Source organism: Podarcis pityusensis, assembly GCF_964106645.2.
Source record: "Podarcis pityusensis genome assembly, chromosome: Z".
NCBI classification, from domain to species: Eukaryota; Metazoa; Chordata; class Lepidosauria; order Squamata; family Lacertidae; genus Podarcis; species Podarcis pityusensis.
In genome coordinates this window covers 4304203-4330428 of record NC_138044.1, presented here as the reverse complement: position 1 = coordinate 4330428, position 26226 = coordinate 4304203, and the positions used below count along the sequence as shown (strand labels likewise).

General features: G+C 44.9%; 1 protein-coding gene and 1 long non-coding RNA gene across 7 annotated transcripts in view; both read right to left on the bottom strand.

Moving 5' to 3' along the window:
* Window positions 1–2602: 2602 nt before the first annotated feature.
* On the bottom strand, window positions 2603–6220 carry LOC308468199. Its single transcript, XR_013981518.1, has 3 exons — window positions 6026–6220; window positions 3670–3773; window positions 2603–3154 (listed from the first exon to the last, which is right to left on the bottom strand). It is a non-coding gene; the product is annotated as an uncharacterized lncRNA (long non-coding RNA).
* A 9698-nt stretch (window positions 6221–15918) lies between these two features.
* Window positions 15919–26226, bottom strand: part of SLC25A25 (solute carrier family 25 member 25) — a 42523-nt gene continuing 32215 nt past the window's right edge. For 3 of the 6 annotated variants that reach the window (XM_080990940.1, XM_080990942.1, XM_080990944.1), the window contains exons 2-11: window positions 25417–25543; window positions 25222–25309; window positions 24521–24556; window positions 23383–23494; window positions 22506–22664; window positions 21617–21769; window positions 21368–21475; window positions 20813–20980; window positions 20267–20417; window positions 15919–18851 (exon numbers count right to left, since the gene is read on the bottom strand). In XM_080990940.1, coding sequence (XP_080847066.1) covers window positions 18667–18851; window positions 20267–20417; window positions 20813–20980; window positions 21368–21475; window positions 21617–21769; window positions 22506–22664; window positions 23383–23494; window positions 24521–24556; window positions 25222–25309; window positions 25417–25543 — 1287 coding nt within the window. In that variant the 3' untranslated portion in view covers window positions 15919–18666. The remainder of the gene's footprint in view (window positions 18852–20266; window positions 20418–20812; window positions 20981–21367; window positions 21476–21616; window positions 21770–22505; window positions 22665–23382; window positions 23495–24520; window positions 24557–25221; window positions 25310–25416; window positions 25544–26226) is intronic. The other 3 variants (XM_080990941.1, XM_080990943.1, XM_080990945.1) reach the window with 1 other exon arrangement.

Genomic DNA, 26226 nt, shown 5'->3' with positions numbered 1-26226 from the left:
AGGCCATCTGTTTGGAAACCGTTGCCCAGCTTGCCCAAATTCTTCTCCCATGCGTAAACAGAGTGCTGGGTGTGGGGCAAACGTCAGGCCTAGTGGCTGAGTGTGGCCCTCCAGGCCTATCTGGCCCTCACAACAACTGTCCCCAGGCCACGCCCCTCACTAGACCTGCTTTGTGCTTTGGAATGTGTTCCTTGATCTGACAGTGCCTTCCACTTGCTGGGTGGAGGATACAGCGGGGCACCCAAGTGTTTGTAGAAACTACCCCTCTGTACACAGGTAAAAATATGTGTGCATTGCTCTGCCTACTTTAGCCTCTGACCCCACCCACCAGTGAGTGGCCCCCAGAAGGTTGCACAGAAGAGAATGTAGTGCTTGGGCTGCGAAAGTTCCCAACTCCCATCTTTAGACCACAACTCCTGTTTGGCTCCAGCCGGAACATCAGGTTGGCAGGGCAGCCCTGTCGTCTGACAGCCCTTCACGTAGAGGGCTGCCTTCTGTGAAGTAGGGCACCTGGCCACCCAAACAGAGTGGCCTTTTCAGGAGGCCCAGAGGAAACGAGGTGGCAGCAGCTTGGTGCCATTTGCCCGTAAGATCTAGCAGACTGGTGTGATTCTGTGAGGCCTCTTACATCCATGTTTTGTGGACAAGCTTCACTCAAAGGAGGATTGATTCCTGCTGCCACATAGCATCAGTGGGTGGTTAGGTTGAAATGTTCACACCCAAAACAGAAGGGGGAGAGGGCGGTGCTCCAAATGGGTTGGGTTTTTTCCCCACCACACAAAAATGCCCTTTCAGGGCCCTCCAACCCTGGTTGTTTTGATTGACTCACATCCCTGACTTGTGTATACAGAAAACTTTCCTCTCTCTGAAACAGGACAGTATTGTTGATAAGGGGAAGACTTATCTCAACCCTACACATACTTGTGCTCACACACAAAAAACAGCTGGCTTTTTATATGCATCTATTGAGAACTGGGCCTCAACTGGGGCGGGGGGCAGGGAGACACAGACACGCACGCACACACAATATTTCAATGTTTGAGTCGTACTTCCCCCATACACACACTAGGTAAGTGGGAGTGGGGAACCTTTCTCAGTCCAAGGGCCACATTATCTTCGGAGCAACCTTACAGAGGCCACATACCAATGGTGGGCAATGTCAGAGGCAAAAGTAGGTGGAGCAGTGAATGAAAATTGTAATATAGCAGGCTGGTTTCCATACACATGCAGCCCTCTCTGTTGCCCATTGAGCCAAGCAAGAAGCGTTTTCAGAGCTGAAGGACACATTCCAGCCAGGCAAAAGCCCTTGAGGATGGGGCAAAGCAGGACTATTGAAGAGTGTGCGCAAGACCTGGGGAGGGTTTCAAGGGCTGGAGAGACCTGGGAGGCTCACAATTAATTTCTAAACCTGGGAAGTTCAAAGGGGAGAGAAAACACACCATTGGCCCCCGATAACTGACAAACACACCCACCCACCCACCCACCCACCCACACAGAGTGTTTGCTTCATAGTGGCTTTTCCCACATTACCCTCTGCAAAATAAAGGCCCCTCCAGATGGGTGGTGGTGATTTTGTGCAGGTGTAATCTGCAACATGCCATAATAGTGCATTACTGGTGGAGTTGTACTGAGCAGCCCACACATAATTCTGCTTCCCCAGTGTCACTGCATTATTGCCACCTGGAAGAGCACTCCTGCACTGCAGCACAACTAAAGTAGAACAAAAATATGCCTGTTCCAGGCTGTTTGTGGTATAAAAAGTTACAAGAGTTTAGCAGGAAGCTGTGGATGTGCACTGACTAGATATGAAGCTGCTATGTCTGCCCTGAAACTTACACAAGCTCAAAAAGCAGTGAAAGCAGAATCTCATTTAACTGCCCCAATACTTTCATGGGCACAAATCTAGGCTACATCAACAGAAGTCTAGTGTCCAGATCAAGGGAAGTAATAATCCCACTCTATTCTGCCTTGGTCAGACCACATCTGGAACACAGTCATACCTCGTGTTGCATTTGCTTCAGGTTGAGCGTTTTCAGGTTGTGTCCCGTGACGACCCGAAAGTACTGGAAAGGGTTACTTCCAGGTTTCGCCGCTCGCGCATGCGCAGACGCTCAAAATGACGTCACGCGCATGCGCAGAAGCTGCGAAACGTGACCCGTGCAAGCGCAGATGCTGGTTGTGTTCTGCTCAGGTTGCAAACGGGGCTCCGGAACGGATCCCGTTCGCAACCAGAGGTACCACTGTACTGTGTCCAGTTCTGGGTGCCACAATTTAAGAAGGCTATTGACAAGCTAGAAAGCGTGCAGAGGCAGGCAACCAAGATAATCAAGGATCTGGAAGCTAAGCCTTATGAGAGACAATTGAGGGAACTGGGTATGCTTAGTGTGGAAAAGAGGAGACTGAGAAGAGATAGGATAGCAATAGTCAAATAAAGGACTGTCACATGGATGATGGAGCAAGCTTGATTTCTCCTGCTCCAGAAGGCAGGACCCAAACCCATGGATTCAAGTTACAAAAGGAGATTCCGGGTAAACTTCAGAAATAATAATAATAATAATGATAATGATAATGATAATGATAATGATAATGATAATGATAATAATAATAATAATAATAATAAATTTATATCCCGCCCTCCCCAGCCAAAACCAGGCTCAAAGCGGCTAACAACAGTAAAATGATACAACATTCTAAAATCATTTCATTATAAAATCTGTTCAAATCAGATTAATGGCAACCATTGGGCTAGAGTTCTGTGAGGATTGCCAAAGGAGGGGGTCAGGCTGTGCCCTGGCCAAAGGCCTGGTGGAACAGCTCTATCTTGCAGGCCCTGCGGAAAGATGTCAAGTCCCGCTGGGATAATAACTTTCTTACCGTAAGAGCTGTTGCCAGTGGAATGGACTCCCTTGGAAGGTGGTAGACTCTGCTTCCTTGTCGGTTTTTAAGCAGAGGTTGGATGGCTATCTGCCATTTGGTGCTTTAGTTGAGATTGGAGGGGGTTGGAATGTAACTCTACCTTCTATGATTCTGTGATTCTTCAAGGATATATCTCTGGAGCGCGCCCTCATTTTGCCTTTGTCTGTTCAGGTTGTTTCATGCTGATGACTTCTCACTGGACACCCTTTGCAAGCAAGTGGCCAGAGTACAATGTGATCTATCTCCCAAGAAGCAAAGACACAGCAAAGTGATTGTTTGGGACAAGGATGGTGAAACTCCTTTATAGGAAATAAAGAAACACGCTTGGGTTAACCTGGTTGCTCCGCTTCGAGCAACATTTCAGGTTTGCTTGGGCAGAAGAAATTGTGCTTCATCCATGCCAGCTCACAAGCACTGTTGACCTTGGAGGGAGGTTCAAGAGAGGCACCCTTGTGCTGGGTTTCTAAAATAAGAACTTGCTAAGTCAGACCAAGCGTCCATCTAGCCCTGCACTCTGGCCCAATGTAGACATTATCTCAGCAAACACACAGTCTCATGAGCCTCCTTTGCCAAGACAGCCCAGAAAGCAGGTGTTGGAGGGCGACTGCTTAGAGGGACACAATGGCAGCAAAGCTGGAGTAGGGAACATTTTTCAGCCTGAGGGCCATATTCTCTTGTGAGCAACCTTTCAGGGGCCACATGCAAGTGATGAAGCAGTTATTATATAGGGCTCAGACTTGGACAGGCACTCACCTTGGATCTACAGAAGCTGTTCAATCTAAGTTCCTAAGGCAATTTTTTCCTGTTCCATCCTGTGTTCCAAATGCTTCATTGCGCTTGCAAGGCTAATCTCCCCACTGTTGAATTACAGATTTGGTGCAGGACATTTAATTATTGGCTCCGGCTAAATTTAAAACCCACTGGTCTACTACCCTTAGTATCGCAAGAATGTCATGAGAGCGCTTAGACCAAAATTGTCAACCGAAAGCTTTACTTTCGGTTTATCATCACAACAGTTATTAACACTGGACTTCAGTAAAGCAAGTAATTTAATTAGACAGCTCCTATATGATATTGAGCGACAGAATAATTTGGCCACGAAAAGGAAATTTTGTCCATTGTATATTTTTTTCCCCACCTAGTCATTTTGACACGTTGGCGCACTATTTGCAAAATTTAGCAATTCCAAAATACAGACTTGCTTTCACTTACTGTACGCAAGATACTGCCTTCAGCTGTACTTGAGGGTCAATTTCAAAAAAATTCCACTGGAAAAACGGTTATTTCCATGTGGAGATGGCAGTCTTGAATCAGCAGCTCATGTGCTTCTCGCTTGCACGCTCTCTCTCTTTTTGAAATAATTTTTATTTGATTTTACAAACATAAAATTTTAGCAATACAACCATACACATACACATTTACAGATTCCTCCGAATCTCTGGATTTCCCACCTCTCCTCATGGGTCCTATTATTAAACCCTTTCTGCTGCATCTTTTCCAATAATCTATATTTTATATAACTTTATTCTATTGTCTCCATAGTATTTGCTACATTACAAGTGTTATTGCAATCCTGCTAACGTTTTCATCTGCTTACAGTGGTCTCCAAGATAAATTATAATTTTTTCCCATTCTTTGTTAAAGTTTTGGTCTTCTTGGTTCCTGAGCTTTCCGGTTAGTTTTGCTGGGCTAATAGCATCTGTGCGACTGTCGTCGCATACATAAAAAGTTTTTTCTACTCCCTTGGAATATCAGCACCTATAATTCCTAATAAAAAAGCCTCTGGTGTGTTTTTTTTACAAAAGTTAATTTGAACATTTTTTTCATCTCATTATATATCATCTCCCAGAAAGCTTTTATTACCTTAGAAGACCACCACATATGATAAAAGGTGCCTTCTTTTTCTTTTCATTTCCAACAGATATTTGTACCTGACTTATACATTTTTTGCTAACTTACTGGGAATCAAATACCATCAGTACATCATTTGCATATAGTTTTCTTTCAGCATACAACACGCTAAGAATTTCAAATCAGTTTTCCATAACCTTTCGCAATCTGAAAGTTGGATATTGTGTCCCAAATCCCTCTCCCAGATTTAACCTGTTCAACCTTTGTATGCCATTTCAAAAGCAATTCATACATTTTCGACAATAATTTTATATTATTTTCTAACAAATCTTTTTCAAATCTTGAGGTCTCATAACTAAAACCTCTCTTTTTGTCTATCTTGAAAATATTGTTTAATTGATGAAATTGTAGCCAATCAGTTAATAAATCCCTTCTTTCTTCAAAATCCTTCAATTTCAACTGATGTTCTACTTCAGTTAACAGTTCTCTATATGTCACCCAATTGCTTCTCATATTTAATTTTTTAATATTAAATATTTTATTTTTTCAAGGATATCGCTTCTAATGGAGAGAGCCACCATGGTGTTTTCTGTTCTATTTATTATATTTTTATATTTTTATTTATTATATTTCTCCCACAACATAAAAAAAAGATCTTCTTACTAAATGGTTCAGAAAACCTTTATGTACTTTTGCTTTTTCATACCATAAATATGCATGCCAACCAAATCTATTATCATGCCCTTCCAAATCTAAAATATCTAAATTTTCCAATGTTACCTATTCCTGCAGCCAACAGAGACAGGACACCTCATAATATAATTTTAAGCCTGGCAAGGAGAATCTGTTATTAATTTATATTTTATTCTTGGTTTCTCCCCCTGCCAGATAACTCTAGAAATAACTTTTTGCCATTCTTTGAAGTGTCCTGTGCTGCTGATCATGGGTATAACATGCTTGGCAATTTTTATCAATAAAAATTTCATTTTTATTACTGATATCCTTCCCCATAGTGATAATTTCATCCTTATCCAAATCTCTAAATTTTTCTTTATTTCTCTCGAAAAAATTGTATAATTACCTTTAAAAATATTTATGTTCTTGGCTGTCAACCATACACCTAAGTACAAGCGTGCACTCTTTATAACATAAAATGTGTACAAAGTCTGAAAAATAGCGAAAAAGAGAGAGAGAGAAGCACACAGTGCCCCTCACTGATGGGAAGAAATGCACCTACATCAGCAATTGTGACACTCACATAAAAGCTCTTTGTGTCTGTCCTCTGTCCAGAACATAAGGCACGTCTGGTGTACAATTCTGGCATCCAGTTCTGCTGTTACTGAACGAAATGGACAGAAAAGTCTCTGAACGATAGGAAAATTATGCGTACGATTCTATGGGGCACATGACTGCTGTGCTCTAGCTTTGGAGTTTAGGGTGCAGAAAGAATAATCACAGGGAGAGCTCTGTTGCACCTTCTCCTAGTGACTAGCTTTCCCTGTGTTCATCCATACGAACAGGCCCAGGCTCTGAGACCTTCTTCAGATGTCTTCCTTGTAGGCCTTCCTGTAAAGATGATTTGCTTGCTGGCTATGAAAGAAATAGCCTTTTCTGTGGTGGCCCCCAAGTTATGGAGTGTCTGCCATATACAGTGGTACCTCGGGCTACAGACGCTTCATGTTACAGACTCCGCTAACCCAGAAATAGTACCTCGGGTTAAGAACTTTACCTCAGGATGAGGCGGCGCGGCAGCAGTGGGAGGCCCCATTAGCTAAAGTGGTACCTCAGGTGAAGAACAGTTTCAGGTTAAGAACGGACCTCTGGAACGAATTAAGTTCTTAACCTGAGGTACCACTGTACATAGGGCTCAGGTGGCAGTTTTGTCTGGCCTCCTTCTGCAAGAATGGGCTGTGAGGAGGATAGGGGGAAAAATCACCATTTGAGCCCTGTGTATTTTTGGACTCTGAGGCCAGGAACATGGCTGTCACATGCCACACTTGCGAGTGAATGTCATGTGGCAAATCAAGCATCCCCCTGGCGCCCCCGTGCCTCATTTGTCCAGAAGAAGATGTTGCCTCTTGTTCTCATTAGGAATAGAAGCTTTGATGTAATTGAAAAAATACAGATCTCATTAAAAAATGGCATGCACAGCATTCTAATAAACATACATATTACTTCTGGAAACTGCTGGCAGTGATGGAAGAATCTGTGTGCGGGATGTCCTCTGCCATCCGCAGCATGGATGGGGAAGTTGTGACACCACAGATGTAATCGGACTAAAACTCCCATCATCCCTGACCACAGGCTGTGCTGGCTGGGACCCATGGGAGTTGGAGTGCCACAGAATCTCTGGAAGTCCGTGGGTCCCCCTTCCTTGCTATACGCTGTGCTCATTGGGTGCCAGGAAAAAGCTCTGACATTCATGGAACTTGAAGTCATTGTCTAAATTCTTGCCATGTGGACCTCATGAAGGCAAGCATGATGGATCGGCCTTCTTGCTGACAACTCAGTTCGGCCTCATATAATTGGTTCATGAAACCACCTGTTTGTTTATGTTTGAATCTGAATACACGGGTGGCTTTAAAACCATATGCAAGATGATTAATAGCTCCTCAAAAGAAACTCTGGATCTTTCAAAATAGTAGCAATTCAGACCCCCGAGGTTCCTTTTTTCTTTTCTAGTGCTGGTGGGATTTACGTCATAGTGCATAAATATCATGATCCTTAGGAAGGAAATTAGGTCACTAGATTATTTTATTTGCAAATAGAAATGTCTTCATCATGGCACCAGTAATGTCTGGGGTATATGGGGGGGGGGGCATTAAAGCTTGCAAAGAACCCAGATTGACATTCATCTGAAGATGCTGCTGGGTCCCTGGAGGAATAATTTGGGGATTATAAACAAAAACTAGATGAAAGGTGGGGGTGGGGAAACCCAGAGCAAATCTTCCCATAATAATCACTTATCAAAAGGTCAGGCTTTCATCTAGTGGTAAACCACTAGCCAAATCCTGGCTGACCACCTCACCCCCAATGGTTGCTGGGGTTTTTGCAAAGCATGTTGGGACTAAGCAGCTTTTGGTCCTTAATCCAGAGGGCAAGTCCTATGTCCTTAAGCAGCCTTCACCAACCTGGTGCCCTCCAGATGTTTGAGACACCCATTAGCCTCAGCTGGCAGGAAGGGGGAGGCGCAAAACGTGTGACTGCTCCACCATCAACAGAGAGATGCCTTACACACAAAGGATGCATGAAGAGGGTTTGCAGCAGCTGCCTATAACTTTTTCTCTTTCACACAGCGGTAGCTAGTCCCCATGGGGACTGGTAAGCCAGGAGGCAGGGAAACCAGCCCTAGGTGGAGCCAGAGCAAGTGGCAGACATATCCAACTAATCCTAGTTTTGTGTCGTTGCCCTTCTCGTCCTCCTCCCTGCTGAGTTTTACAAGGGGCAACACCCCTACTCCAAGGAGGAGGAAGCTGACAGACAGGGGGCACCCCCAGATGTAAATGGGAAGAATGAATGTATTTGTACAACAGCTGGCCAAATTTTGCTCATTTGAATTTCAAGTGGTGGTAGAGTACAGGTAAAGGTAAAGGACCCCTGGATGGTTACATCCGGTCAAAGGTGACTATGGGGTTGCGGTGCTCATCTCGCTTTCAGGCCGGGGGAGCCGGCGTTTGTCCACAGACAGCTTTCCGGGTCATGTGGCCAGCAGGACTAAACCGCTTCTGGTGCAACGGGACACCATGAAGCAAGCCAGTGCACAAAGAAATGCCATGTACCTTCCTGCCACAGCAGTACCTATTTATCTACTTCCACTGGCATGCTTTTGAACTGCTAGGTTGGCCGAAGCTGGGACAGAGCAACGGGAGCTCACTCCGTCACGTGGAGTCGAACTGCCAACCTTCTGATCGGCAAACCCAAGAGGTTCAATGGTTTAGACCACAGCGCCACCTGCGCCCCTAGATGGTTGAGTAGCAGTTTACAGCTGCTGGCTTCATGGTGCCAGATGCAGTGCCGCAATGCCAAGGACTAGGAACTTGATTCTTATTTTGAAAACAAAAACCTTGGGATCCACATTTTCAGGCAGCCGCCAAACTCATCGTAAATCTGTGCTTACCAGAATCACAGAAGATGGCCTGTTTCATGGGTTACAAGCCTTGTGGAGTATGGAGGAGCTTGTGTGCAAATATTTGGCTCTGAAGAGCATAGATTTCCCTCAGGTGAACTTCTTATGAAAGAGCTTCAGTGTATATCAAACTGAGGCAGTAGGCACTGAAATTTTGGCCAAAGCACGATAGTCCCACCAAGAGACTCGAGAGGGCAACAGAAAGACCTCAGTGGAGTCTGACAAGCGCATAGAGGCCAGGGTTGTGCTTCTGAGTAACAGGCTATACATGTTTACCAACCCTGCAAGGCAGCATCTTACAGAGTGCTTGCCAGTGGAGGGGTGTCAGCACGAAACAGAACAACTGGTGCTTGATGCTAATCCGGTTTCAACCAGATTTTGAGATCTTAGGATCCTTGGAAGCTGCCTTGCACTGAGTCAGATCCTTGGTCTAACTCGGTCAATATTGTCCATCCTGACTGGCAGCGCTTCTTCAGGGTTTCAGACAGGGCACATCCCCATCCCTATCTAGAGATGAAAAGGATTGAATCTGCGACCTTCTATGTACTTGGACAGAAGGGAGCTCTAGAGAGAAAATCCCATTTGACTATTGACGTGTAACAGAAACAGTCCAAATAATCACCTTCACTGCAGTGCAAAAACAGAAATAATGCCCCATCACTTGGCTTCCTGCCCAGATTTTTAACTGATTGAATTTAACAGGCTTGGGAAAGAAAACCCTAGCTAATCTCTAACGCTCAAGAATTGGCAGAGAATCACGGCAGAGAATCTTCTGTAATGATGCTATTTACACAGGCAACTTTGTGCTCTCAGGGTGCTCCTTATAAAAATGGCACAATTTAAAAAGACATTGAAGTCTAAAAGTAATTACAAAACAAAGGAAGGGAAAAGGTATACTAAACAGGACTAACAGTGGGCTAAGAAAAACAGTCCAGGACAAATCTTTATTTTGGGGGTGGGGACTGGTTCTCTCAGTTTTTCATTTCTTCCAAACTTAAATTTAGTTATTGACATGCATGTAACATTTCATGGGGGAGGGGGGTCATTGTAAAAATTCATCAGCATTTTAGTGCAAGTTTTTGTATGAAGTCTTGACAAATATACACATCTTTGCAAGCCTTTTTTCCCTCCTATAATGCACCTTTGAATGTTATTTTCATAATTGCCTCTGTATTTATACTGGAAGCTTTCCTCTGGTAAAATAACCATGAAACTCAAGCTAGGAACTCCACTATTATTTGGGAGGCCACAACCTTTCTACTTCGGTTAAGGACCATCAGAATCTGCCCAACCATCTAACCAAATATTTGTCCAGCAAGCCCAGTTACTGTGACTGACAGCTGCTCAAGATCTCAAAGAGAAATAGGTTTCTCCCATCACCTGCTACCACGTATTCTTTCTACCTGGAGATGTCCGGGATTGAACGGGACCTTCTGGAAGCAAAGTATGTGCTCTACTACTCAGCTATGGTCCATTGCTTAAGTTGTCCACATGTAGGGGAACCTTTCTCAGCCTGAGGGCTACATTTTCTTCTGAGTAACAGTGGTTAAGAGCAGTGGACTTATAATCTGGTGAACCAGGTTTGCTTCCCCGCTCTTCCACAAGCAGCTGCTGGGTGACCCTGGGCTAGTCACACTTCTCTGAAGTCTCTCAGCCTCACTCACTTCACAGAGTGTTTGTTGTGGGGGAGGAAGGGAAAGGAGACGGTTAGCTGCTTTGAGACTCCTTAGAGTAGTGATAAAGCGGGATATCAAATCTAAACTCTTCTTCTTCTTCAAAGGCCACATGCAAATGGTGAGTGGGGCAAGAGGCAAAAGTAGTTGAGCAACTAATGCCAATTTTGTTTTTGTACAGGTAGGCAACTTTCTACACGCACTTGGACATCCTTCTGTATCCTCTGCCATGGCAAGCAAGAGGCACCATCAGAGTCCAAGGACACATTCCGCCAGGCAAAAACACTTCGGGTGCAAAGCAGGGCCAGTGAAGGCAGGGTCAGCCTGCCCAGGTTGAAGGCAGCACCAAATGTCACACTGAGCAAGACCTGCACTTTATCAGGTACCCAGGCTCAGCCACCTCTATCTGTTGGGACTCAGGGACCCTGGCTTCTTGTCAACGTCCAACTTCCAGCCGGGATGCTCCTATGTTCCAGCATTTTTAGTGAACAAGTTAAGTTAGAGCTGTGGTGGACTACTTATTTCATCACCAGGAGTTAGGAATCCCTGGGTCCTAAATAACTGCTATTTTCTCATTCCCTTTGATGCACGTTCTAGACCATGGAAGTATAATCAGAACAGGGCTCGACATGAACATGAAACCATGTTCGGGTTTCTACTTGACTTTGTACAATGGTGAGGTGAGTGGAAAAGAGAGAGTTGACCTTTAAACATTTATGGTTTTATTATGGATAATGATCTGTCTTAGCTTCGTAAGTCACACTGGAAGCCTTTTATTGGTTGAAGAGTGGAGTGAAAACGCTTTGTGTTTCTGACAGTTGTGTAGTATGCAAAATATTGCTGCTTCAGGAAATCGGGGCTTGCTTGGGTTCTTGAAGCAAAGAGGCATGATCACAAGTTAGGGGGGGAATCAACATATCCAGAATAAACAATATTTTATCTAAAACTGTGGGGGGGGGGGTCCTTTAACTATAAGAGCAACAGACTAGATCAAGTGGAAATTCATTTAGTCCACTATCCTCCTTCCCACATTGGCATCAAGAAGCTGGGTTTGAGGCTCATAACCCTTTTCTGTTGCTTGTCCCACTCACTCCTCCAGTATATTCAGAGGCAGACTAGTGGATCAGTACAGCTGAACAAGTCTATGTAAAGGGCTCCCTCTCCTGTACAATGTGTGCATATGCTGTCTGAGTAACAAAAAAAGCCCACTAGGACAGTGCTCCAACCTTGGGCCAGCCAATGTCGTAGGACTACAATTGCCATCATCCCTGACCATTGACTAAACTAGTAGGGCAAGATGGGGATTGTAGTCCAACAACATAGAGGAACTCAAGACTGAAGGACACTCAATACTCTGAGATTGTGGCATTGTTGATTTTTTTGAGGCAGACAGTATGAGACCACAGTTTTTGCTCTCACAATTTCTCCTTGGCCTCTGTTTTTGGCAGGGGTGGTAAACAGAATTTCTTCCTAATGGTAAGTCAGAAGCCCCTTTCTTCTTGTTATTGGATCCCATTGGTTCAGATTATGCCCTCTGGTAAGGTAGGTGGTGGGGACGCGGGTGGCGCTGTGGGTTAAACCACAGAGCCTAGGACTTGCCGATCAGAAGGTCAGCGGTTCGAATCCCCGTGACGGGGTGAGCTCCCATTGTTCAGTCCCAGCTCCTGCCCACCTAGCAGTTCAAAAGCACATCAAAGTGCAAGTAGATAAATAGGTACTGCTCTGGCGCTGCTCTGGTTCTCCAGAAGCGGCTTAGTCATGCTGGCCACATGACCCCGAAGCTGTTTGCAGACAAACGCCGGCTCCCTCGCCCAGTAAAGCGAGATGAGCGCCGCAACCCCAGAGTCGGCCATGACTGGACCTAATGGTCAGGGGTCCCTTTACCTTTTTAAGGTAGGTGGTGCAGCCACTTTTGAATGGGAACCTAGTTTAGCTGTCATTTGTGGTGGCCACTGGCCATGTTTGTTTTTGTTGTTGTTTAGTCGTGTCCGACTCTTCGTGACCAGAGCATGCCAGGCACTCCTGTCTTCCACTGCCTCCTGCAGTTTGGTCAAACTCATGTTCGTCGCTTCGAGAACACTGTCCAACCATCTCATCCTCTGTCGTCCCATTCTCCTTGCGCCCTCCATCTTTCCCAACATCAGGGTCTTGTCCAGGGGGTCTTCTCTTCTCATGAGGTAGCCAAAGTCTTGGAGCCTCAGCTTCAGGATCTGTCCTTCCAGTGAGCACTCAGGGCTGATTTCCTTAAGAATGGAGAGGTTTGATCTTCTTGCAGTCCATGGGACTCTCAAGAGTCTCCTCCAGCCATGTTTAGTTACCCCAAAGTTCACCTCTTGCCACCCAGACTAGCCTTTACCAACCTGGCACCCTCCAGCTGTTTGGGCTATAATGCGTGGGCTAGGGCTGTAGTCATCTGGAGAGAACTGAGTTGGTGAAGGCTGGTCCAGAAATTAGAACAGTGCTACATGGGACCAAATGCGGCCCTCCAGGCCTTTCTGACTGGCCCTCCAAATGTTCACCTATCTGCTCACTGGACCACCTCACACCCTGGGGGCATTTGCCTGGCTAGAATATGCCTCTTGTTCATCCAGATGATGAGGGCTGTATGTGAGTGCAGGTAGGAACTAGCCTACTGTGCAAAGGTAAAATTTATGTTTCTTCCCATTTTTACCTCTGGTCCTGCCCACCATGGATAGTGGTCTTTAGAAGGCTGCCCAAAATGAAATGTGGCTCGTATAGAACATAAAATACTTTATCACTCCCTAAATGTTTTAGGTTATAAGCTCCTTGTGGGCAAGGACCTGTCCATTCTATATGCTTTCACTTCAGACCTGGAAGCGGTCTCAACTTTTAAGCTGTCTGTCATTTTGCTGCAGCCAGTATAACAGCAGAGGCTCTTTTGGAAATCAGCAAAATGCTGGGTTGAACAGCAGATGGTGCTCCAGCCCTACAATAACTTTGGTGCTCAACCTTGGAGACTTGCTATTTGGGGGCTAATTGGTTGGTGTCATGGCTAGACAGGAAAGCGACCGGTGTGTGTGTGTGTGTGTGTGTAGCAATATAGCTGGTCTATGAGTGCAGCGGGACAAAGCAGAATACAAGCTTCTAGTTTACTGTTTCCTAGAGCTGTTGCGCTCAGGTCCTGCTTTGGGCATCTGGTTGGCCACTGTGAGAACAGGATGCTGGATTTTGGCCCGAGTTCTCACGTTCTTCGGCTTATGGGTGCCATTACCCAAACACTCCCCCTATGTTATTGTAGTTTTGCAAATGTCCGCATCTTCAAAAAAAGGGAGGGGGGGAGAGAAGACCCAGGTAACTACTGACTGGTTTGACAGATACCAGAAAAGGTCCTAAAACCTGTGAGCACTTAGAAAAGGATGCTGTGATTACTAAGACCCATCATGGGTTTCTCAAAATTAAGTCATGCCAGATGAATAATTTCTCTTTTTTTATGGAGTTACAAACTTGGTGGGTCAGGGCAATACTGTGGATGTGGCATATGATATTCTTGTGAGAAAACTGGTAAATGTGGGTTGTATGAGGTAACTGTTAAGTGGATTTGTAGCTGGCCACATTTGTTGATACAGTGGATGCTTGGGTTGCGAACATGATCTGTGCAGGAAGAACGTTCGCAACCTGCAGTGTTTGCGAACCGCGCATCTGCGCAGGTCGCAATTTGGCACTTCTGCGCATGTGCAAGCACCAAAACCCAGAAGTAACCTGTTCCAGTACTTCCAGGTTCGGAGCGGTGCACAATCCGAAGCATCTGTAACCCGAGGTATGACTGTACTGGAATTGGAGAAGTGATGTATGGGGTATTGGGGAGGGGTAGTATCTCTGGTCGGGGACACGTCACGATCTCTGTGGGTGCGAGCATTCTCAACCTCAAAATGCTTTGCAAACAAATCATAGTGAGCTGCTGTTGGTTCCACCACCTCCTTTGGACCAGACTGTAAGGGGCTGTCTGCATTACCCAAAGAGCTCTGTCAGATGACGTAATGAGGTAGGCTTGAAGAGCTGCCCACACTAATGTTTGATTGCACTTGACCAGAACTTTCCTTCACTTGTGTTCAAGCCATCTTCCAACCTGCTTCCTTGCCCCAAGACCTAGAGTATACCAGGGAGCCAAGTAGCCAAGTGGGAGAGAGGATCTGGCCAGTTATCCATGCCTCAATAATGTGGTACCCGCAGGCCTCCAGACTCAGAGAGATCTACTAGGGTGCCCACCAGCTTCTCTAATCCCCTTTTGCACCAGATTATAATTTACAATGTCTGTTTCTCTTCACTGCCCCAAGCAGTGGTTTGCAAGAAACACAATGCAAGCTGCATCTCCACCACATCCAGTAGTTAAGCAAATAGGAAATACCAGGACAGACTTTGCTCGTGTGCTCAAGACATCGATTCTATAAAACATATTTTGCTGCACTTTGCGAAATATGAGCAAGCCAGGGCTGAACTGATATTACCCTTGTTGGTACCTTTCCTGGGAAAATCAGATGCTCACTATGTCAGGTTCCTATTGGAAGACAGGACAAACACTAGAACATTAGCAGTGGCAGTTTTTATCGGTGGTTGCAAGAACCAATGATCCCTATCTTTAAGTCTGAACAAAATGCTTGTTTAACCTGGAGGTAGGCTGTCTGAATTGTGCATTGCTTTGTAACGATTTGTTGGGGCTCTGGACCATAATAAAGATTGATGATGAAATAGGAAACAGTGGAAGAAAGAGGGTCATGTTAAAACCTTTTTCCTTTCCCACTGCTGGTGAGGTTGTCCCAACAAATGACACTGTCCTCTGGAGAACCATCTCAAACAGACCACCACAGCCAATCAGCACACACACTCTTGCTGGCTGACCGAGCAGACGAGGTAACAGCTAGGATGGCGCCAACCAACCCCTTCCTGCTTAGTTCCCTGTAGGTCTGTTTTGGTAAAAGGGGAAACAAGATGAGTTTTGATTTTTCTCTCCCATATGCAACTAATTAGGCTACCCATGACAATCCAATCCCAAACCTCATTCAACTGTACCCAGTGAACAGGAGCAGTGTGATGTGTCCATTTCCTTGCCCAAATGATTTTTGTAGGCAACTTTCTTCCATGTGCCCTTAAGAAGTCCAGCTCTATGGCAGAAATATGGGGCTCAAGCCAGGGCTGACACTTTAGAAAGTCACAGAAGACAACTGAAGGGTATTCAAGTCACAACGTGCAACTTATCCATGACTGAAGCTTTTATTGTAATCAAGTGCGGGTAAATGCAAACTTGCTTTATGTATTTGTTTGGGTGAAGGATGCATGCGCACACACCTTGAACCCACAGACTCCCAACTCAACACAAAACAAGGAAGCCACCAGCATCTTTGATAAACCTTTATTATTGTTATTGTTATTAATAATTATTAAATTTGTATACCGCCCTTCGTCCAAAGATCACAGAGCGGTTCACAACATAAAAAGAAAACACAAAAGACTTAAAACAAAAACAACCCCCCCAACACATTTAAAAGGCCATAAAATGTTCATCAGCCAAAGGCCTGGTTATTCAGGAACGTTTTTGCCTGGTTTCTAAAGATATATAATGAAGGCGCCAGACAAGGCGCCTGGGGAGAGCATTCCACAAGTGGGGAGCCAACACAGAAAAGGCCCATTCTTATGTTGCCACCCTCTGGACCTTTCATGGAAGAGGCACACAAAGTAGGGCCTCAGATAATGATTGCAGTGTACGGGTTGGTTCATATGGCGAGAGGCGGTCCTTGCCTGTCCCCTACCATGACAGGCTTCTTGTTTTGTTAGTTTTGCCCTTCATATATTAAGGTTACAGCTACAAAGACAGTTCATATTGCATTGATTTGTATGTGCTGAAATCTCCTCAGGCCACCAAAGGTAAGGGGGAGGTCTCCCAAGGGTGGAGTGACTCACAAAAGGGGTGGGGAAAACACACGACTGAGATATGAACTCAAGGCAGACAGGCAGTTTCCCCCAAAGCAGCAGTGGACAGACCCAACTTAAGGCCCAAAGAGAACTGGGGGAGAGGAAGCTGCTCTCTGCTGCACAAGGCTTTCTGTGTACAGAGCAGCAGCAGCAGCAGCAGCAGCAGCAGCAGCAGCAGCAGCGCTCTCTGAACCGCTGCAGCCTTCAGGGATAACTGCTTCTTCACAGTGCACTTTCCTGACCCTGGAGGAGGAGGAGCAGCAGGCAGGCAGATCTGCCAGCACAGAAAACAGCAACAGCTCAGCTCCAAGCATCAACTTCCTTCCGCACATCAGAAAAATGGGCATTTTGTGATTTTTCTCTCCCTGAGATTTATTTTTCTCTCTCCCAAGTCCAATCAGCCCTTTTCATTATTAACCATTAAAAAAAACCAATCTAGTTTGTGGTTGGTCCAACACCCATAAAAATAAAGTCACTAATGATGAGGCGATGCCACAGTAAGGCAGACCCCCCAAACAAGGGCCTTTCATTCCCCACCACCCACCACTCTCCTAAGGCTTTTCCCCACAAAAGGATTTTTTCTCGACTGAGGCTCTCAGTCAACCCAGATGCAGGACCGGCAACACGAAAAGGAAATGGAGCACTAAGGACCTCTGAGGGGGTCCAATTTGCAATGATTCTTTTATTAGACGATACTGAAAATGTGCAAAACGTTTTTAAGAACATAAATATGAGACCTGTACAAAAATACAGAATACCAAGGACAAAGTAACTATATTTAAACATGTCTACAAAAATAGTGTGACAGTTTCGTCTTTTGTCTTTAAATAAATACAAAATAAATATGCTTTGAAAGCAGCAAAACAACAACAAAAATGGAATGTGATGCTGGTCCCCAAGTCAAGGATCCCCTGGGCTCCAATAAGTCTTAGTGGACAAACTCAATGAACCCTTGAAACAGTGAAGTCAGAGATATGGCAGCCACCACCTTCCCTTCTCCCTATGATAAGCACCTGGTGGAAGTGGGTGGGTGGAAGCAAGCAGCTCCCCACTCCCTTCTAATATCATAATGAAGGCTACCATTTTCACCTTTGTCAGTTAACCTGGTGTGTTCCCCATAGCAAAATTTCTTCCTTGTCCAAAGTTCAAGTCCACCAGCCCACCCTAACCTAATTCAAACTAGCATCAACCTATAAAGTTCTATGGATGAATGAAGCAATCCAAGGCTTGAAGTTTCAAGAATAATTTGCTACCTACAGCACTTGGCAGAACTGTATTTGAAGCACCATGCAAAACGCTAACTGGGAAGTGGCCTCTCCACAGCCCCTGCCATGCTGCAGTGAGCTCAGATGCACAGACTGGACCAGTGGCAACACAGCTCCCCAGTTACTTGGTCAGGCCATTCAAAATGTGCAGAACTGCACGTGCCAGGTCCTCTCAGCTACTCCAGCATGCAAACACAGACATGCAGACTCTAGACTGCAGCTGCTGCTTTTGTTATAAAGTGCATTTTGCCAGCAGTTTTACAGGAGCACAGAAACTATAATAAAATATTTTAAACTCTGTCTGGCTAACCTGAAAGTAACACTTAGACTCAGCAGGGACTGGCTTTGCACCCTGAAGCCTTGGTTTTAATTTACACTGCAGCGTCAGAATTTTGAAGTAGAAAAATGAATTGCTTCTATCCAAAAGAAAACATGTAAACAGCGAAGTATTTTGGCCCAGCAGCCATTCCTACCCAAGGCAGGTCGTTTGCAGAATCAAAACCATGGCTAAGAAGAGTTTACAACTCAACAGAAAAAAGCTCTTTCAAGCAAGTTGGAAGATGATACATTCTCCAGCTGTGAGCTTGCGCAAAAGACTCTAAAGAGGACTAAAAGCCAGGCCACCACTGACAGCTCAAGAAACTTTCCTTCAATTCCCAGTTGGTCCCTTGAACATGGGAAGAACTGCCAACGATTATTTAAAACACATATAGAGCTTTTGATAGCAACACAGTAAAAAGGCCCAATACCTCATCATTCCCCAACAAACACCATCTGGGATTTTCACAGCTTAGTTTGATCAGCTTAGTGTCAGTCAACACATTCACAGAATGAAATGGTGGCACACCCTGGGGGTCAGAGCCCCAAGATTTTGTTGAAAAAGTTCAAGGGTCCAGGCACCACCTGGTCACCGCGACTGCACGCCCAGAGTCATCTTCAGGTTCTCATAGACCACGTAGCTAATGCTCACTGCTGGGATCACCTTCATGAAGTTGGGAGCCAAGCCCCTGTAGAGGCCAAAGGCTCCCTCTGTCTTCAGGATATGCTTGAAGAGACTCCTCATTGTTACCTGTGGCGCTCCTTCGACTGAAGCTGAAAGAGAAGCCGTTGGACAATCATCAAGAGCCTGATCACATGGACTGTGGACTGCACAATACAGCATGTCAGGGGCTGGCAGAGTCTAGGATGGGGGCAGAAGAATCAGAGGGAGGGGGACAGGCAAGTACCACTTGATTTCCCCCTGCTTATGTCCTCACACCAGCAAGCTCATCCTGCCTCCCTACCTCCCATGCTGACCCCTTCCTGGAAGGAGGGGAGCAGGAACGTGCAATAAGTTCCCACACACTCAAAAGGCAGGATGGTGGTTGAGTGCCCCGCAGGAGGAAGGATAATTCTAAGAGACATTACCCGCCCCCCAAATTCTCCTAGGTCCAGAAATAGTGGGGAATGTAAGCAACAGAAGGGCAAACAAGGGCAAGATGAGCAGGTGACAGCAAAGGTTGCAAGGTTTTTAGCTGGGGCAATCAGAATAAGATCCACTATCTATTGATTCAAAACCCTAAAATGTATTTTATATAACTGACTTTTTTATTTCTATTCTTTGTATATCATATTGTTGTTTTATTGCTATGGCCGATGGCTGATGCAAATAAAGATTCATTCATTCATCTGGTAAGGTGGAGAGAACACCTGGAAGAATGATCCTCGTCCAGCCCCTCTAGTATTGGGGGCTGGGAATGGGAAAAGCACAGGTTCGGTTCAACTTTCCTAAAGCTAGAGCACAGCTTGGCAGTCAGGGTAGTAAAAGAGGGGATTAGAAAGCTTGTATTGTGTTGTGGAGAAGAGAGGCTTATCTTGTACATTGTCTGCAGTGCCTTGAGGGACTAATGCACCAAAGCTTTCTTTCAATAAAAGTGAATGGGAAAACCTCTACTAGTCACAGCTCAATTCCTGAGGGGCACTGCATACCAGACACACATTTAACTTGCTGTGTGGCGTTTAACAGCCTGCGATTATGTCTCTGTAACTACTTGGCTATGTGCCAGCCTGAGACAGATGCCAAGATCAGCCCAGTGCAAAGAAACAAGAGGTGTTTGCACTTAGATATGCTAGCAACATTATAAACCTATAAAGCTTTACCTACTGTTGAGTTGGGGGCGGGGAGCAGGAAGACAAAAAAATTCCCCACCACCACACATATACTAGAAGCTTAGGATCACCAAGTTTAAATTGGGATTAGATTCAGGGCAAATAAAATTAAGTACCTCTACAGAATTTGTTTATGGGATTCACTGTTCAAAGATGTTTTGAACATTTAAAATTCTCAGGTGGCTTTCAAGGGAGACTTAGACAAAAACATGGAGGATAATGTCTATTCTTTACTTAGTTATTGTGGCTAAGTAGAACCTTCAGGTTCAGAGATTGTATATATTTCTAAAAACCAGGTGCTGAGCAGCAAGACTTTCTGCATCATAGGATACATCCAAGGGCCTCTCAAATGCTCTTACCCTGAGCTTGCATTCGTGTGCGTACTAGGGCAAGAGGATAACTGGCCAGTTGTCCACAAGTGCTAGAGATGGTACCACAGGCCAACAGAACGAACACCCCGGGATCAGCACTGTTCACAGCATAATGTTGCAGCCAGCTGTTTTTCAATGTCTAGGAGGAAAGAATAAATTGTTCACAAATCAAGTCAAGCATCGGTAGGACCCTTACGAATCTATAGCATTGGATTTGAGGTGGAGTAGGGAGAGAGCAATACTACAACTTTGAAAATCCATGCTGCAAATCCTAGACTAGAGCACAGGTGGGAAATTTCACTGGAATTTAGCAGATTGGTGTCAGGACTCTAGCCTTCCTTAGCACATTCCTTTAGGACAGCAGTCCCCAGATGTTGTTGAACTACAGCTCCCATCATCCCTGAGCTCTGGCCTTGCTAGCTAGGGGTGATGGGAGTTGTAGTTCAACAACATCTGGGGGCCCACAGGTTGAGAAAGGCTGCTTAAGGACATCTGCAACTTCTTCTCCCACAAAGCAGCTGCCAAGCCTCTTACCTCATATACAGCCAGGTCAATTCCTGCATAGGGAATGATCCCCAGCATATTGGGGATGTAGCCTTTGTAGAAAGCACCCATTCCTTCTTTGGTGAGGATGTTCTTGGCACAGTGCAGCATCCCTGAGTACTGCCCTGTTTTGCGCAGGGCCATCCGTGTCTTCAGAACCTAGCCCATGAGAAGAAACAGATGCATCAGGAAAGCCTGTATAGAACAGGCAGGCAAATACAAACTTTTCCTGAACCAAGTCAAAGAAAGATAACTAGCAAATTATGTGTTCTTAAACCTTGGATCCTCAGGCATTGTTTAATTACAGCTCCCATCATTCCCAGCCAGTTTTGCCAATGTTGAAGTCCCAACATCATCTGAGGAACCATGGCTGAAGAACACTACAATAGACCACATTGCTAGTGAAGTGCTAGTATCTCTGATGGGCATGTCACCAATGAAGTCACCACTGTGGGAAGAGTTCCATCTAAAACATTTGGAAGCAGTCTGTTGTTCGCAAAAGGAAAGGAGAACATCAGCTGCCAAAGGCTAAATTCAGGAACTCACCTCCATTGGGTAGATGCTGCTCTGTGCAATGGCTCCTGCCAATGAACCTGCTACCAGCCTCTCATGAATCCTCAGCACCTCCTGGTCAGTGCCAATGAATCGCTTGATCTATAGGTATAAAAGAATTATGTCATTTGATACCGCAGTCACACCTGCTTCTTATTCCCTTGTTAGCCTCAACATTGGGATGTTAGATGAACAGCAGCAGTACCATCTCATTTGCATTGCCTTGGGTCCTGATTATTTTACCTGTTCATAGGCCATGAACTTGATGGCAGACTCTGGAGCAATTTTCAAAACATTGATGCCATTCCCTCGCCAAAGTGACCTTGTGCCACCCTCTCTGATCATCTGGGTAAAACCTCCAACAATGCACATGTTGTTACTGCGAGAAGCATGGACCTGAAAAGGAGAAAGACATTTCTGGTTGGATCCAGGCCCATTTTCAGTTTTCCTGCTCGGGCAAAAAATATTTTCTTATCTACATACAAGTTTTAAACTAGCTTGCCTCACAAGTATAGCAGGAAAAGGGACACTTTCATTCAACATCAGTTATCTATAGTCCAATATTATCAAAATTAGTAGCTCATGGAACAGCAAGAAGTGAAAAGGGAAGCAGTGGGAAATGGAACTGATGACGAAAGGGAGGCATGGGTCAGTCCGGTGACTCCTATGCAAAGTCCAAATTCCCCATTTCACAAGGTACTTCCAATGACAGCTGTGTTTCTCTGTCCTTTGAGCCCAGAACAGGAAGAGCTGCCAGCAAGTCACAGGTTACCTCATTTCCAGCTAGAGCTGTCAAGACTAGTTTTAAGGGATTGCGTGTTCTGCCAAGGCTGCGCAGTCCAAGGACTGTGCTGTTGTTGACCTGACCTGCCCAACTTCCAAAAAACTACAAGTATAAATTCTGGAGGGAACCAGAAGTACAGGTCATATGTAGAAAAGCAGGGCTCACAGAAACTGCTGAGAGTGGCTTCCCTCTGGGTGTCAGAATGACATCACCATATCTTACAGCTCTCTTGTTTCTGGAGGAAAAGTCTGTCTTGCAAGACTGTATTCTACCTATATCCTTGAACTAAGAGGAAAAGTTGATGGATCCAGGACAACAAAGACCCTTCTGCCGAGCTTCCACCCTTACCTGCATGAGAACTTTCAAGCGGTCCAAGGGAGCAGTGCATGTTCTTGACACTGCCCCTGCCCCTCCACCTGCAACTAGGTGTCGCCACCACATTCCAGTCTGCCTCTCTTCCACTGTGAACTCATCTGGCACTGTCAGGTTCTCTCCTACATCAAAAATCTGCAAAGTAACAAAGCATAGCATGAGTAAAACAATTTTCTTCAGCTGTACTAGGTGTGCATGAGGACTTCCTCAGAGATCTGTTCATCATGCACCTAGATTAAACAATTTAAGCATGGAAGCAATTAGCACTAGCTTACTATTTCAACACCTGCACCTGCTTTATCTGTATCTGCAGCAGTTTTGTTCTCTCCTGCATGTGGTTGCAGCTAATAAAATTCATTAGAGGGTATTTCAGAAAATATACCATAGTTGTAGTTCCAAAAATGGGCCACCTGCCAGCCTTGCAATCTGCTGGTGTTCAAAATGACTGGCCAAGAGGAACAGAACAGGGGGAAAGATCTAGAGTTCTTCTTGAGTTCACAGCCTAGTTTGATCTCATTATGCAGCACTAAAAGCCAAATTTAATCAAAGAGCATCGTATCACTTTCCAGAGCTGGCAGGTTGCAAACTAGCAGGACCCAGTTGTTTGCATACCTTGGGTACAAGTCAAGCAGCTTACCTGCCTTCCCACTCCCTGAGAACATTCACTTTCACCTGTGCCAGAAATTTTAAGAACAAGGCCAGAAGGCACATAAAAACAGAAAGCAACTAGAGCGAGAAGGCAGCTAGCTTTTGATGGAGACTGCTGATAGGAGTCAAGAGCATGGAGCGGGACCCTCACAAATGCAACCATGAGTTTCACATATGTTGTGCATGAAGGATCTTAATTTCTTACCGTTGAGTGCTTCCAGTACAGAATAATCTCAGGAATGTTCTCCACAGGGTGCAACAGGTGATAGTCACGCCATTCATTCCAATCTATTGTCATTGTTCCATTTTTATCCATGCTGCAAGAATCAATTGGGAAGGTAAAATGAGCCAAGAGGAGGAGGTCTGGCGTATCAACTCTTTAGCTCCACACCAACCACACAAAACATAAATATTTGCAGAAGAGGACTAAAGAACATGCAAGCACAATTTTAAGAGCTTTATGTATCAGATAGCGTAAAATACTTGGAAGAGTAATTTTCAAACAGTCATGAGGGCAAAAATCTTTCCTGGGATCACAGGACAGCTCATGAGGAACAAATTGTGTTCTGTGTGGGGTTAAGATGGCTTCTCTATTGCCTCTCCCCACACCCTCTTCCTTTCACTGGGTCCTCCAAAACTAAATATATAAGGCTGTGCAGGATGGACATAAGTTATTCCATAGGAAGAGTCTAGATTGGCTAATGTGTGTAGTCATAAAAAGAGTCAGATTAACTAGTGAGTGGCATGTGTAACTGTGTGTGCACTCCCATAAGTCATCTGCAATTTGTGTCCTTGCTGCCTGGTTATGGTCTGTACAGTGTGGCTTCATCTGTGGAAGGCAAATGTGTGAGTAGATTCTACCTTGGGGCAGCAGGAGGAAGAAGTTTTGAACTTGAGTGTTTTTCCGTCCTTACCAATTAATCAGTCTTACTAACTGATAAAAGATTCCCAAGCATGAGGCATAGAAGTGCTTGTTTTAACATAGCTCCTACTCTTAAGCATCAATTCAACCTTAGCCCTGTTGGCTTGCTTGCAGTTACCTTCTGGAAACAAAAATATGTGCTGTGCTTTTAATAGTTACCCCTTATTCTGCATATTTTTCTGCTGTTTTCGGAGTACTTTATATTGATTAGCTGTGTAATTTGTTGATATCGATACTGAAATTTTTATGTTTTTATGTTTTTATGAGATATACTGGTATATATCTGCCTGTGCACTCACCCTCCATCACCACCAGGCTCACTAAAAATCTGCAACACATTACCAACTTCATTGCGGGTGGGGAGAAAAACTGGTAGAAAAAGGAATAGGAGCCAGACAAGAATATACACTTTGGTACTTACTAGGTGACAGGACCCCAGAAGTGTCCCGTTCTTATTCTGACAGACAGGGAAGCAGAGGGGAGAATACAAAGAGCAAAAAAGGGACAAATGTTAAAAGTTAGTGCAACATGCATGCAGCTGAAAGCATTTCAGTATGTTAAGTTGCATGCACGTATTAAAGCAGCAAGCACTGGAACATATACCTCAATTTATACCTTAATTTAAGATTATCTAACCTGCAGAAAAGCATTATATACAGCAAGGACAGCAATTCCAGAATGCTGGCAAAAATCATTCATTCCTCTTGCTTAGCAGCTATTAAGCAAGTTGCCGCTTGGCCTACATGCTACTTGCCTATCTTACAGGACGGAATGTTAGAACCGTAAATCAATTCCTGGCAAGTATGAAGAATCCTTTCCAAGAGGGAAAGCTGCTCTCTCATGAATCAGCATTCTGCTTACTTTTGATGTCACATGCTCTTATGCATTCTGGCCTCCATCTGTCCCTACTTTTCCAGCAAAAGATGTCAGTGGATCTTCACCTGTGATTTCTATTCTAGCACCATTTGCTGCTCTAGCATGCTTTGCTATGGATGAAACGCTGCAGAGTTGCTTCAGAGGATTTATAAGGGGGGAGATATAAAGGAAGAGAAGGGAGACAAAACTAACACCTTACACCATGGTCGCCAGAGTGAAAACACTAGAGCCACCTGCAACACTTACCTCTTGAGAATTCTCTCAGCCTGCTGTTCAGAGATCTTGACTCCCAGATCCCGAAGGGACTGCACGATCTCCTGGGCGTCAATGCAGCCTGTAAAGATGACAAGTAAGCACTAAGCTTTATGAACAAAACAAAGCTGCCAGACAATCTGCAACAGGATCCCTTCGCTCCCAATAAATAAACCAAAATGTGCATACCATCGTTCTTTTTGTCTAAGCTCTTGAAAACCAGTCTCAGTTTCTTTTCATGGTCTTGGAGATAGTGAACGAACTCCTCAAAGTCCAGCTGCCCATCTAGGTCCTTATCTCCAGCTTTAACGATTTTCTGTATGAAAAGACATAAAAACAACATTACAGGCGGTGACCATTTTAGGCACGCCCAATGGACACACAATTGCAGACCTGTGGATCCTTTTGGACACAGAAGAGGGCAGAACAAGGGACGTAACAGGGCAGGGTGCACTTATACATGCCCAATCGACGCAGACGGGGGCTGGGAACGGAACCCCTGCACAAAATGATCTCTGCTTGGACTTCATTTTGTAGCCTTTTTATATAGCTGTGGCTAGGAGCTGGGAGAATACATAGCACACCTGTTTTTGAACAGCCTCACACATACTGTAAAAACTAAGAATCCAGAGCCCTACTGCATCAGGCCAATGGCACATATAGCATCCTGTTCTCACAGTGGCCAACTACATGCCTATGGAAACCCTAAAAGCAGAGCACAGCAGTCCCCTCCCCACTGCCAGGAGCTCTTAAATTTAACCAAATATGTTTGATACCAGTTGTGCTGGTTTTTTGAGAGACAGTGTGTGTGTTTTCCCCAAACACTGCTAGGCTACACCTTGTCTTAAGATGCAGGATCAATGTCATGGGCTTGAGAGAAGTGAGAAGAGAGAGAGAGAGAGCGCTAGTTCTTCTGTAAAAGCTCCTTGCTAGGCACTGGGTACAGAGATGTCACTGTACTTTGCCTCTGAACAGGGAAGCAAGGAAGCTAAACCACAC